Source organism: Tupaia chinensis, unplaced genomic scaffold (genome assembly GCF_000334495.1).
Source record: "Tupaia chinensis unplaced genomic scaffold, TupChi_1.0 Scaffold000222_1, whole genome shotgun sequence".
Lineage (NCBI taxonomy): Eukaryota > Metazoa > Chordata > Mammalia > Scandentia > Tupaiidae > Tupaia > Tupaia belangeri.
In genome coordinates this window covers 145,138-158,775 of record NW_006159697.1, presented here as the reverse complement: position 1 = coordinate 158,775, position 13,638 = coordinate 145,138, and the positions used below count along the sequence as shown (strand labels likewise).

The window sequence follows — 13,638 nt, the reverse complement described above, 5'->3', positions numbered from 1 at the left end:
TGCATGGTGGTTCAAGTCCTGCACCTGGTGATTTGCCTTCTCATTTTCTCTCTCTCACTCTGTCCCCCTTGGATTCAAATAAATAAATAAAGTTCAATATAAAGTATGTGCACTCACACAAAATTCAGAGAAACAAAAAACAAGAAATTACCTCCTGGGTGGGAATGGCCATGCCGATTCCCTTCTCATCCATTCACTTAGCACACATGCACATGCGCTGGTGTGGTTTAAGCCATTGGGTTCAGGACATGAAGCGCAGTCGACTACATGGGAATCCAGCAATGTAACTATTACACCATCTGCTGGTCCCATCCCCATTCTCTTTCTGTCTCTCTCCAGTGAGCCCTTAGCAAAGTTAATAAATAAATAAATAAATAAATAAATAAATATGTAATTATGGTGACTACTGCTTGGAATTTTATTTTTCCCCTGAGAGAGCTTTTTTCTATAGGGTGTGTATGTTCGCTGGAGAGACAGAAAATAAAAAAATCACGCCTTCTCCTTCATTCCTCTGTTCATATTTTAGGCACATATGCAGACATACCTGATGTGCGTTTCAAGTCACCTAGTCAGTGACTATGACACCTCTTGGTCCAGGATATTTTTATGAAGAAGAAAAATTATAGTGTATGTCAATTTCATTTAGACAATCTACTGACAAACATGAGAGAAAACAGAAATGTTTTTCCTTATGTAGTATGTATTGAGCCAATGGAAAGTTTAAACATAACTGGAAAGTTGAACTTCTATATATCATGTAGCAAAAACAAATTACTACTCTGCAAGCCAGCTAACTACGTTCTCACATGTTAAATTCACTTACTAATGTAAACTGGTCATAGACTTGTATCAGGTCCTCCATTTTGTACTGTTCTAGCACCACAAAATTTTCCAGATTTCCACTTATTTTTTGTGCACAATGTTGGCAATGTACTATGTAGGTCTTCTGATAATTGCTTTCATTGGTGACAAAAAGTAGATTAAAAACTTCAACCTATTTTATGTAAGAGAAATATACTGATTAGAGATAGATGAACTCATTGTACCACTTCAGCATAATCATGGAATTCTACTATTCATGAAATTGTAGATGCTAATTTTCAGTTAAATGTAAGTACCTAGAAGAAAATAAAAACAATGGTTGCACATTTGAGACATCAGGTTTATTTTTGGCATTCCTCAAAATAAGGGTAATACAATTAAAAATTGACTTCAAAGAAAGTAAACACTCATCTCAGCCCCATAGCTAAAGTTTAATTCAGAGTCTGATAAAGATACATCAAGATACTAATGTACAATCAGATAAAGATGATAATTTGTTTCATTACTTTATAACATTATTCAGTGTTTTTTGTTTGACTTGACTTTTGACCTTCTCCACAGACTAAGCTCCGTAAGTGTAATGGCTATATTTCATTTAGTTTTTGAGTTCATAATGCTTAAAGTTTAACAAAAGCTAAAAACACAACAATAAAAAATAAATACAATCTGATTATTTTCAAGATCAAGAAACTGATAGGTAAGTAACAAAATGTATTCTGTTGTAAGCCTCATATTATGGAAAAAAATACAACACAAGAATATTCATAAACATTAATGATAACAAGATACTGTAAATACATTTTATACACAGACAAGTTAAAAAGGTTCATCCATAACAACAAATAATATTGTGCGGTATATAACAGTTGTTTTGTTTTGTTTTCTTTTTTTTTTTTTGAGAGGTTTTTGCTACAGGGCACATGTGCTTGCCAGAAAGACAGAGAGAGACAGAGAGAGAAAGCAAGGAATCGTCCCCTAGAGGTAATGGCCACGGTACAATCCCTTCTCCTCCATTCTCTTCTCAGAATTTTGGGGATGCACACACACGCACCCGGTGTGAGTTTAAGCCACTGGGTCCGGGACTCAAATCATAGTTGACTACATGGGAGTCTAGTGACACAGCCATTATGCTAATTGCTGGTCCCAACAGTTGTTTTCAACACTGGAAAAATACGTAAGTCACTTTGGGAAGTATAATACCTAGACAGAATCTATTTAATCTCATAATATTGTACTTTGGTGAATTTAGCCAACAGTTTTCACCAATTTATCTTAGAATTAAGGAATTTCAAGGTTTAGACGGCACCTTCAGTCAAGTGATCATTTAATTATTTTCATTTCTTTGGTACCTCAATTTATCTTTCAGTGCCCTCATTAAAATGCCAGAGTTCATAGTTTCCCATTTTTATGACCCAATTCATGGTAACAATTAGTAACAATAGTAATGATTTTTACCTGAGTTAAACAATTTGGAATCTTTAACTTAACAACATTCTCCTATTGACCAACTGTCTTGCTAATTTTGTTTTAAACACTCTTCAATTCAACCTCTCTTGTATATTCTGAACACTTCCTTTTATTTTATTTTATTTTTTTAAGAGATATTTTTGCTATAGTGTGCATGTGCTCACCAAAAAGGAAGAGACAGAAAACAAGAAATCAGCCCCTGTGGGGGATGACCACACTGCAATCCTTCTCCATTCCTCTGTTGGGATTTTGGACACATCTGTGCCTGGTATGTTTCTAGATGCCAGGTCTGGGACTCAAACCACATTTGGTGTCCATGTGTGTCCAGTGCCTTTCACTTTTCTCTACCTCTTCAATTTACAAACATCTTTCTCTCAAAAACTCTGAAATAAATTCAATTATTTCAGAATAAATAAAAAGTTACTTACAATGAATGAAGATGATTTGCAAGCTAAACACTGCTTAACCTGACAAACTTTTAAGAATATGCATTTTGGAGGTCACCAAATGGCATGATAGCTATGTTGCTGGGCTCTCAACATGGCTGACTGGTCTGAGTCCCAGAACTGGAGGCTTGTAATAGCAGGTGTGTGTGTATATACTCTCAAAATCCTGAGAGGAGAATGGAGAAGAAAGGACTGCAGCTTGGCCAATCACCCTGGGGTGGCAGTTGTGGGGAGGGGGGAATTTCTCACTTAGAATCTATCTGTCGAGCACACTCACCCTATAGCAAAGATCTCTCTTTAAAAAATTCATCAAATAGGGGCTCAAATGATAATAGGTATGTGTGTCTTATGACATTATTAGGAGAAAAATAATTTTCCTCAGTTTTTCCATAATAGTTTGTGTACATATCTAGTTACATATTCATCAGTCACATTCATCTCTGTTGGTTGTTTATAATATGGCTTCTCAAAGTAAAACATAGGGACCAGCAGTTAGCGTAATGGCTATGTCGCTGGACTCCCATGTAGTCGACCACGGTTCGAGTCCCGGACCCGGTGGCTTAAACTCATGCCGGGCGCGTGTGCATGCGTGCCCAAGATCCCGAGAGGAGAATGGAGGAGAAGGGATTGCGGCGTGGCCATCCCCCCTGGGGGGTGATTTCCTGCTTTCTATCTCTCTGTCTCTCTGTCTGTCTGGTGAGCGCACGCGCCCTATAGCAAAAACCTCTCCAAAAACAAAAACAAAAACAAAAAAAACCCCATAAAACATAAGCTCCTTCAAAGTGGGCATATTATTTCTGCATGTCTCACAAGGCTTGGTCATAAGAGAAAATTGACAAATATATTAAAGCAGAAGCACTACCAACTTTGAACTTTATGTTATACTTGCTTCCTCCTTTTCCCCAAAGTAAATAGGGTAAGAGCCTTACTGTCTTTGCTAACTAGCTCAAAATATTTTGTTTACATGATCCTTAGCAATGGAACTACCAATCACCAGACTCCTGCCTGGAGCCATGGGGGGTACATTAAACAAATGTCTGGAGAAATGCCCTTAGAAATGATTAAACTACTTGACTAAGCTTCTGTAACTGCTTTCACATGGGAACCCCTTCCCTTTCCTCTTCACCCTCTCCTCAGTTTCCATTAAAATTATCATATCAACCCACAACTGATTATGATCTTTGCCTTTATAAGTACCCCTTTCCCTTCACTCGGGGCTGCAGGGTTTTGAGACATGAATCACCCCATATGCTGCTGGCTTAATAAACTCCAATAAATTTGGCTATGTTTGCATGTCCTATTTCTTGCTGAGTAGCTATAACAATATCATGAACTGAATTAGAAAGGATTTAATGTTGACCTATGCTTTACCAACTAAACTATGGGTCTATACTGACTCTATACTAACTAAATTTGGTATACTGACATCTCAGTGCTCATTATGTATTGTTCCAACACTAGTTCACAATCTGAGTTCATTAGCATCTGGTAAGGACCAACTATGAGACTTCTCTGTAGGACATTTGTAGGTTCATATATATAGTTAGTGAAATATTTTACTATTACACATAAGAACTTACTTAGTATAATATCTATAATAGTCACTGAAAAATGCAGCACGTAGAAGTATAGGTAAATTTATAATTTAAAAAAAAAGAAGAAAAAACCTAGAGAATTCAAAACAAAGTAATTGTCAAAAAGAATATTTACCTCACAAATACTGCAGTAATGAGCTGGTTCACTGTTTGTTCGCCCATGCCATACAATCTCTTTTCCTGCTGCAGTAAGAGCTTCTTTCAATAACTGACAATGCTTTAGAATTTTCAGAAGACAATATCTATTGTGGAGAAAAATGATTTATTGACAGAAAGTAAATATTCAATATTTTTATTATAAAAGAAATACACCAATTGGCAATAACTTGGAAAATCTAGTTTCTGACATCCATTTACATGATCTTTTTTTAACAAATTTTTATATGAAGCAACCTTTATGATGAAAATATTAAAGCATTTACAGCTAAGAATAATGGATATTTGGGGATGTGCAGATGACATAATGGTTACGTTGCTGGACTCCCATGTAGTAGGACTGCAGTTCGAGTCCCAGACCCAGTGTCTTAAAACACACTGGGTACATGTGGGTGTGAAGCATGCCCAAAATTCTGAGAGGAGAATGGAGGAAAAAGGATTGCGGTGAGGCCATCCCCCTGTGGGGGAGATTTTTCACTTTCTATCTCATTGTCTCTCCGGCACACGTACCCTTTAGCAAAACTCTCACTCTCAAAAAAAAGAAAAGATGGATTTTGATTATAAAGGCATCGTGACCTTAATCTGTAATAAATTCATCCCTATCTAGAGATGTATTCTTGGGACCAGCAGATGGTGTAGCAGTTACACTGCTGGGCTCCCTCATGGCAAACCATAGTTTCAGTCCCAGACCTGGTGGCTTGAAAATCAGGCCAGGTACATGTGCATTTATGCCCAAGATCCTGGGAGAAGAATGGAGGCAAAGGGATTGCATTGTGGTAATCCCCCCCTGGGGGATGATTTCTTACTTTCCCTCTCTCTGTGTCTGTTTCCTCTTTCCAGTGAGCCTATGTACCTTTAAATAATCTCTAAATAAGAAATAAAGAAAAATGTATTCTTTTTTATTTTTTTAAAGAGATTTTTTTTTCTTTTCTTTTCTTTTTTTTTTTTCCTATAGTGTGTATGTGCTCCCCAGAGAGACAGAAAGCAAGAAATCACCCTCTTGGTTATGACTCAACCCTGTCTCTGTTTTCCTCTCAAGATTTTGGGCAGGCATGCACACGCACCCAGGGTGAGTTTTAAGCTGTTGGCTCTGACCTCTAACTACAGTTGACTACACAGAGTACAGCAATGTAACATTTACACTACCTGCTAGTCCCAATAAAGACGTATTCTTAGAATACAGAGATCCTCTAATTTCGGCAAGTGATAAAATTGTTCTGATTCAATAAAACATCTTGATTCCAACCTGGAACTATTTTGATTATAGGAAAGCAAAATACTTCATGCACACTTGAAAAAATTATAGCATATGTAACTGACTTTATTTATTTAATTAATTTAGAAACAAGAAAGGACATGTGTTCACCAGAAAGAAAGTACTCCCCAGTAGAGTATGGTATGTCCAATCCATTTCTCTCCATTTCTCTATTGTGTCAGGATTTTGGGTATGCATGTACATACAAATGCTTAGCATGTTTTCCAAACATTAGGGTTAGTACTGGAACTTCAGGTGCTTATGTGAGTTCTGGTCCCCTATGCATAGTTCTTAACTGCAACGTTAAGGGGTCAACCATATAACTCATTCTAAAACAGTGATGTGACAGTAGAAAATTATTTGTGAACTTTATTCATAAGATACATAATTAGCTTACAGCATGAAAGGAAAAAAGAATACTATTGCTCAATTGTTAATTTGAAAACAATACTGTAGAATTTTTACTTACCAGAACACAAAATTTTTCTTTTTCTTTTCCTTTTTTTTTTTTTTTAAGAAGTTTTTGCCTGAGACCAACAGAAGGCAAAATGATTATATCACTGAACTCCCATGTAGTTGATTGGTTTAAGTTCTGGACCCAGCAACTTAAAATCCATGTCAGGCGCATGTGTGCCCAAAATCCCAAAAGGAGAATGGAGAAGAGATTCCAGCATGGCCATCTACCCTGGGAAGTGATTTCCCACTTTCTCTCTGTCTCTTCGGTAAGTGCACGATCTCTATAGCAAAAGTCTCTCTAAAACATACAAATAAGCAAGCAAACAAAAAATAGTTTTTGCTATAGAATGCATAAGGGAAAGTAAGATACCACCCCTTCAGAGGGCATGGCCACATTGCAATCCTTTCTCCTCCATTCTCCTGGGATCTTGGACACACAAGTAAATGTGCCCTGAATGATTTCCAAGCCACTGAATTCAGGATTTCATACTACTGTTGGCCATGTGGAAGTCCAGCATGGACTACACCATATAACCACTAGCTCCACAAAATTTTTTTTTTTAATACAGGGACACATTATGCATCATTAGGGAGACTGTTATTCCACAAACATCAGAGAGTACCTTTATACAATTCTAGATTGTATCGCCCACAACAGACTTTTCTTGACTATGATATATATGTGGTCTACAGTTAGTCAACCATTACTATATTATTCATGACTATAATTTACACTTTTCCTACATACTCTTCTGATGCTAACAATATAGTGAATTCCCAAACAGTGGTATCCCTATCACTTGTTGTAATTGCTTAGAGAAATCTTCTAAAATTTCTGTGACTAAATGTCTCAAAGCAAACAGTTGGAATGACAATGAAAACTGCCCTAAAAGCATGAAATGGATTTAACAAAAATCCTGTAACAATATATGTGAGGCTATCTAGTGGCAAGGTGGTTAAGGCGGTTGGATCCCACAAAGCCAATTACCACAGTTTGAATCAGTGACCCAAAATGCTAAGAGAAGAGCAGAGGACTATGGGTGTGGTCATCCCTCTGAGAGTATGTGTGATTTGTCACATTCTCTCTCTGTATGTCTTTCTCTGGAAAACAAACAAACAACTCCCCACCCCCCAAAAAAAAAACCCCACCCAATATATATGATTATATAACCCCTGAAATCAGGATTTAAGGTAATCTGAAATGCTTTGATCCATTATGCTGCTAGTTACTTAAAGTTAAATAATTTATATCATCTAAAGTTTTATTCCTGTACAGGCCCAACTGTGCAGGGGTTTAGTACTCAACATTGAGAATTGGATCCTTCATAGCTGACTACTGTATGAATTCCTCCCTTATAGCTTGAGAAACCTAACAGGCTTAAGTGTGTGTGTTTGTGTTCCAATCCCTTGTGAGACAGAAATGGAGGAAAAATTATTGTGCCGAGACCACACACCAATAGGGATTGCTCTTTCTCTCTTACTGGTGAGTGCACATACCCTTTAACAATAAAAGATAAATAAATAAAATAAAAATGTCTTCCTTAACTATTTGTATGTTTAACTTTTTTTTTTTTTCTCCAAATTAGAGTCCATGAAAGCTCATTGAGACCAAAGGCTTTTGGTAGTTATAGCTTTGCATGACATAAATATGCTTAACACATGTTTGATTACTGAATACTAAAATACTAAGTCAATGTTAAAATAAAATAGCAGCAGGCTTAAAACCTTAAAGTATCCTTACTTTTTGTGTTGCGTTCTTTCAAATTCCTCACTACTAGAGATGTTTTTGCTAACTCTGACCATCCAACTGGGGTACAGAACACTAAAACTTATCCCTTCTATCTAATTTTGTACTTGTTAATTATTTTCTCTCTACCAACTTTTTAACTTTTTAAAAAGACTTTAATGTAATAAAATTTTATTATTAATTTTTTTTTCTATAGGGCATGTGTGCTCACCAGAGAGAAAGAGAGAGTGAGAGGAAGTGAGAAAGCAAGCTGCCGGGTCTGGGACTCAAACCATCATAGGCCATGTGGAAATCATGCACCATGTGGTGTCCATATCTTCTGGCCCCTAACTTAAACTTCAACATATAAGTGAGAATGTGTAGTATTTCTGTGCCTACTTTATTTAGTTTAACATATGTCCTCTAGGCTCATTCATATTACCAGAAATGACAGAAGTTAATTGTTTTTATGTGACTGAATAGTATTCTATGTGTATATATGCCACATTTTTTCTTTCTTTTTTTTTTTTTTAAAGAGATTTTTGCTAAAAAGTGTGTAAGTGTGTGCACTTGCCAGACAGACAGAGAGCAAAACATCATACCCACCCCCCAAGGCAATGGCCATGTTGTAATCCCTTCTCCATTCCCCTCTTGTAATCTTGGGCATGCATACACATGTTCCCAGCATGAGTTTCAAGGCTCCAAGTCCAAGACTTGAACCACAATTGGCTATGTGGAAATCCAGCATCATAATCATTATGCCATCTATTGATCCCATCCACATTTTCTTTATTCATTCATCTGTTTATCAGACATTTGGGTTGAATCCATTGCTTGGGCTATTGTGAACAACTTTGCAATAAACAATGGAGTACAGATATATTCATGACATAACATTTCCTTTTGTATGACTGCATACCCTCTTGTGGAATTACTGGGTCATTTAGCAATTCTCCTTTAATTTCGTTTTCTTTTTAACTACCTTCCTTAGACTAGTAATAATGCTTATGTCTTATTTTATTTGATACTTGCAGATTTGTCTTTTCCTTTTATTTTTTTTTCTTTTTAATAACAGCCATTCTAACTGGAGTGAAATGCTAGGTCACCATTGTTTTGATATGGATTTCCTTGATAACTAGTGATAATTTAGACATTTTAAATACATTTGTTTGGCATTTATATGTCTTTAAAAATTATTTTATTTATTTATTTATTTGTTTGTTTGTTTATTTATTTATTTATTGGTAGAGGTTTTGGCTATAGGGAGTGTGTGCTCGCCAGAAAGACAGAGACAGAGAGATAGAAAGCGAGAAATCACCCCCCAGGGGGGATGGCCTCACCGCAATCCCTCCTCCTCCATTCTCTGCTTGGGATCTTGGGCACGCATGCACACACGCCTGGCGTGAGTTTAAGCCGCTGGGTCTAGGATGCGAACTGCGGTCGACTACGTGGGAGTCCAGTGACATAGCCATTACGCTAACTGCTGGTCCCCCCCAAATCATTTGATTTATTTATTTTAATTCGACCAGATAGGGACAGAATGAGGGGTGTGGAGAGTGAGAAATAAAACTGCGAGGTCTGGGACTTGAACTGCGGTTGGCCATGTGGGAGTCCATTGCCCTTAACCACTATGCCACCTGTCAGACCTTATATATCTTGTTTTCAGACATGTCTATTCAGATTATTTGCCAGTTTTTACTTTTATTTATTGATTGCTAGAGGGTATGTGAGCTAACTACCCACTCCTTACAGCTGGCCAAATATTATTGAGTAAGGTAAAAATCCTATAAAATAAAATAAGAGTAAAAATTAAAAAAAATACCAGAGTAGAAAAAATACCAGAGTAAAAGAGATACTAGAGTCGAAGAGATACCAGAGAAAAAAGAAATACCAAAGTAAGGAGATATCAGAATAAAATATAGAAATTATAGAACGAGAAAAGGAGTGGATTCTATTACTATTGGGTGTAAAACATGAAGACAAAATTATCTAAAAAAAGAAAAATATATGTTCATATGTTGTCTTATATGTTAAAAACTAGGGGCAATAACGTTAGTATCAAACAGTTACGTCATTCCTAATTTTTGTACAAAAAACATGCCCTTAATTCCCAAAACAAGAAATAGGTTATGAAAAATCTTGGGACAGGGTCAAAAAACAAATAAAAAGATATATACAACAAAAACAATCAGACAAATTATATGGTGTCAGTCATTTTCACATCCTCAAATAATTCACATCCAAAAACAACTGGCTTTGCATTCTAATTTCTCCTCCCTTATTCTCTTTACATTATACTTCTTTCTTCCTCATCCCATTTTCCCCTTCCCCCATTCTCTGCCCTTTAAAAGAATAAACCCGAGGCTGGTTCTGGTGGCAACTTCTCTATCAGAGAAGCTGCGCCCACCCAATCCTCATTTTTCTATACTTGTGTGTCTTTGTATGTTTTGTTATTGTGTCTATTTCTAATTCACAGCCTTCTCCACTCAGGGAAATGTGTTCATGCTGAGCTGGTCCCGGCAAAGAGAAAGGGAGACAGAAAGAGAAGACTGCCCAAGTAGGCCTAGTCAGGGCATAATCCCATTTCCATTTCCTACCTTATCAGGGTTTTGGACGACAATATATTACACTTATAAAGATAGCCTTATTTTCCAATGTAGTAGGTCTCATTTACCATTCAAATAGATTGAGTACATCATTTTAACTTATGGTTAAAAATCTAACCAGTATCAACTGAATTATCTATGTTGTCACTAATTCTTTTCTAGAATACTTTTGAAAGGGATGCTTAGAGCCAGCAGGTGGCCATGAGGCTAACTGCATGATTTGAGTCCTGGACCTTGGATCCAGTGGCTTGAGAAATATACCAGGTAGATGTGTATACATTCCCAAAATCCCAAGAGAAGACTGGAAGAATTACAGTGTAGCTATCCCCACTGGGAAGTGATTTCATACTTTTTCTCTTTTTCTCCCTCTGGTGCTATAACAAACTTAAAAAAAGAAGAAAAAGAACAAGAGGAGGAGGAGGAAATCTTTTTCAGGAACACATAAAGAAATAAAAAACCTTCCTTTTTACTTTAAGCTTTAAACTATACATGGTATTATCTTGTAACACACTAGTGAAAACACATACTTAAAAAAAAGAATAATTTATTTAATTTATTTAGTATTATTTTTAAAAATCTGACCATTGAAAGAGAGAGGGAAAGCAAGAAAACAAGCTGCTAGATCTCGGACTTGAACTGTGATCAGACATGAGGGAGTATTGCACCTTAACCACCACCTGGAGGTCCCATATAATGTACTTTTAGACCACAGTGCAGTAAGTGATACCTTTGGGTGATACAAGGAAAGTGAATTCATTTAAATGAAACAACTCCAATCACTAAGTAACAAAAACAAAATCCCATGTATTTTCCTGTGTGTTACAATCATGAAAACAGCATTGCATCACTCATTCTTCAGTAATCCCCTAAATCTAACATAAGGAAAATAATCAAACAAAATCAAAATATGCTATATTTTTAAAAGAAAACTGCCTTGGCTTCTTTATAAGAAAAAAAATTAGAAATAAAAATGATCTTGCATGTTTGAAAGACCCTTAAAAGACTAAACAACTTAACACCAAGTTCAGAGCAATCAGAGTGGAACCTGAAGAGAATAAACTGAGGTGAAGCAACAGATTTTAAAAAAGACACTATTTGGGACCAGCAGATGACATTAATGGTTATGTTGCTGAACTCCCATGAGTTGACCATGGTTCAACTCCTGGATCTGTTGTCTCAAAACTCACATTGGCGCATGTGCATGCATGCTGAAGATCACAAAAAGAGAATGGAGAAGGGAATGTGGTGTGGCTAATTGTCACTGAGGGTGATTTCTTGCTTTCTGTCTCCCTGTCTCTGTCTCTCCAGGAAGAGCACATGCCCTATAGCAAAAAATTGTCTTAAAAAAAAAAAAGATATTATAGAAAAAAATTTTTTTGGCGGCTTTTGCCTTATCCAGGGAGAGAGTTAGACAGAGACAGTAAGAGGGAAAGTGAGAAATCGCCTCCCCCAGAGGATACTGCCTCCCTACATCACAATATCTTTTCCACATTCTTCCTTCCAGGATCTTGGGTACACACACACACGATGTGATTTTCACACTGGGTACTTGAATTACAGCTGGCAGTCCAGCAATGTAACCTCCATCTGCTGGCTCCATGGGTGGTAAAATTTTACCCAGCTTTATAGCATATCAGATGATATTCCAACTTTAATTTTCTTTGGTATAACAATGATACTATGGACTTGAAGGGCCATGGTATTAGCTCTAAGAGATGCAGGAGAAATTATTTGAAGTTATACATATCATGATATATGCAATTTAATTTTGCACAATTCTGCAAAGTTTTTACAAAAAAGCTTATGTAAGAGTATTTATATAGAGAACCTATAAGTATATGTGGCAAGAATCTGTGAAATTGGATGAATAATCTATTGATGTTCGGTGTACTATTCTTTCAACTTTTTTATAGGTTTGAAAAATTCCAAAATACAAAACAGGGGGTAGGGAGTCAATATTATAAATCAGTCTGTACATATAACAGAAGTTTAGCAATGTGGACTGGCAAATATTATATATTTTAATATATTGTAATAGAGAAAAACTGTTGGAGGGACCAGCAGATGGTATAATGGTTGCATTACTGGACTTCTACATAGTTGACTGCAGTTTGACTCCTGAACCTAGTGGCTTAAAACTCAAGACTATGGGAACCAGCAGTTGGTGTAATGGCTATGTCACTGGACTCCCATGTAGTCGACCGCGGTTCGACTGGTGGGCCACTTAGACTCAAAACTCACGCTGGGCACATGTGCGTGCATGCTCAGGATCCCAAGATGAAAATGGAGGAGAAGGGATTGTGGCATGGTCAACCTTCCTGGGGGGGTGATTTCTCGCTTTCTGTCTCTATCTCTGGCAAGTGCATGTGCCCTATAGCAAAAACCTCTCAAACAAACAAACAAACAAACAAACAAAAAAGAGCCTCAAGGTTAGGTGTGTATGTGTACACATGCTCAAGATTCCAAGAGGTGAATGAAGGAGCAGGGACTGTGGCATGGTCATCCCCCTGAGGAGTGATTTCTCACTTTCTATATCTGTGTGTCTCTGCCTCTCCAGTGAACACATGGGCCCTACAGAAAGGTGTTTACCAATTAAAATGTGGACATAGTAGTAGAGTTACACATTTTTAAATTATAAACATAAGTTCTGAGAAAAGCTTTCTTTGTCATTTCATTGTTGTGAAATCATAGGAAATGTCTACATTTTTTTTTTTTAGAGATTTTTGCTATAGGATGAGTATCTTTGCTGGAGATACAGAGAGAAACAAAGATAGAAAACGAGGAGTCACCCCTATGGGAGTATGGCTGTGATGCAATCCATTCTCCTCCTGGGTACAAAGGCACACGTGCCAGTTGTATCTTAAACAACCAAGTCTGGGACGCTAAATGTGGTCTTCTACATGAGAGTTTAGAGATTGAACCATTAGGCCATCTGTTGGTTCCAGATAATATCTACTTTTAATAATTTTATTACTGGGTCAGCAGGTGGTATGGTGGGGTTAAAGGTGCTGGACTCTCATGTGGTCTATCGCGGGTTGATTCCCAGACCTGGCGGCTTGCTTTTTCTCTCTCTCTGTCTGTCTGCTTCTCTCTAGTAAAATCAAATAAA

General features: G+C 36.9%; 1 protein-coding gene across 1 annotated transcript in view; it reads right to left on the bottom strand.

Annotated features, from left to right (window-relative positions):
• The window catches only part of LOC102494740 (lysine-specific demethylase 6A-like), a gene marked incomplete at its 5' end in the record, with an annotated part of 148,416 nt that overhangs the window by 4,032 nt on the left and 130,746 nt on the right, over positions 1-13,638 (bottom strand). The window contains 2 exon segments of the mRNA XM_027771538.1: positions 824-994; positions 4,446-4,572. Coding sequence (XP_027627339.1) covers positions 824-994; positions 4,446-4,572 — 298 coding nt within the window.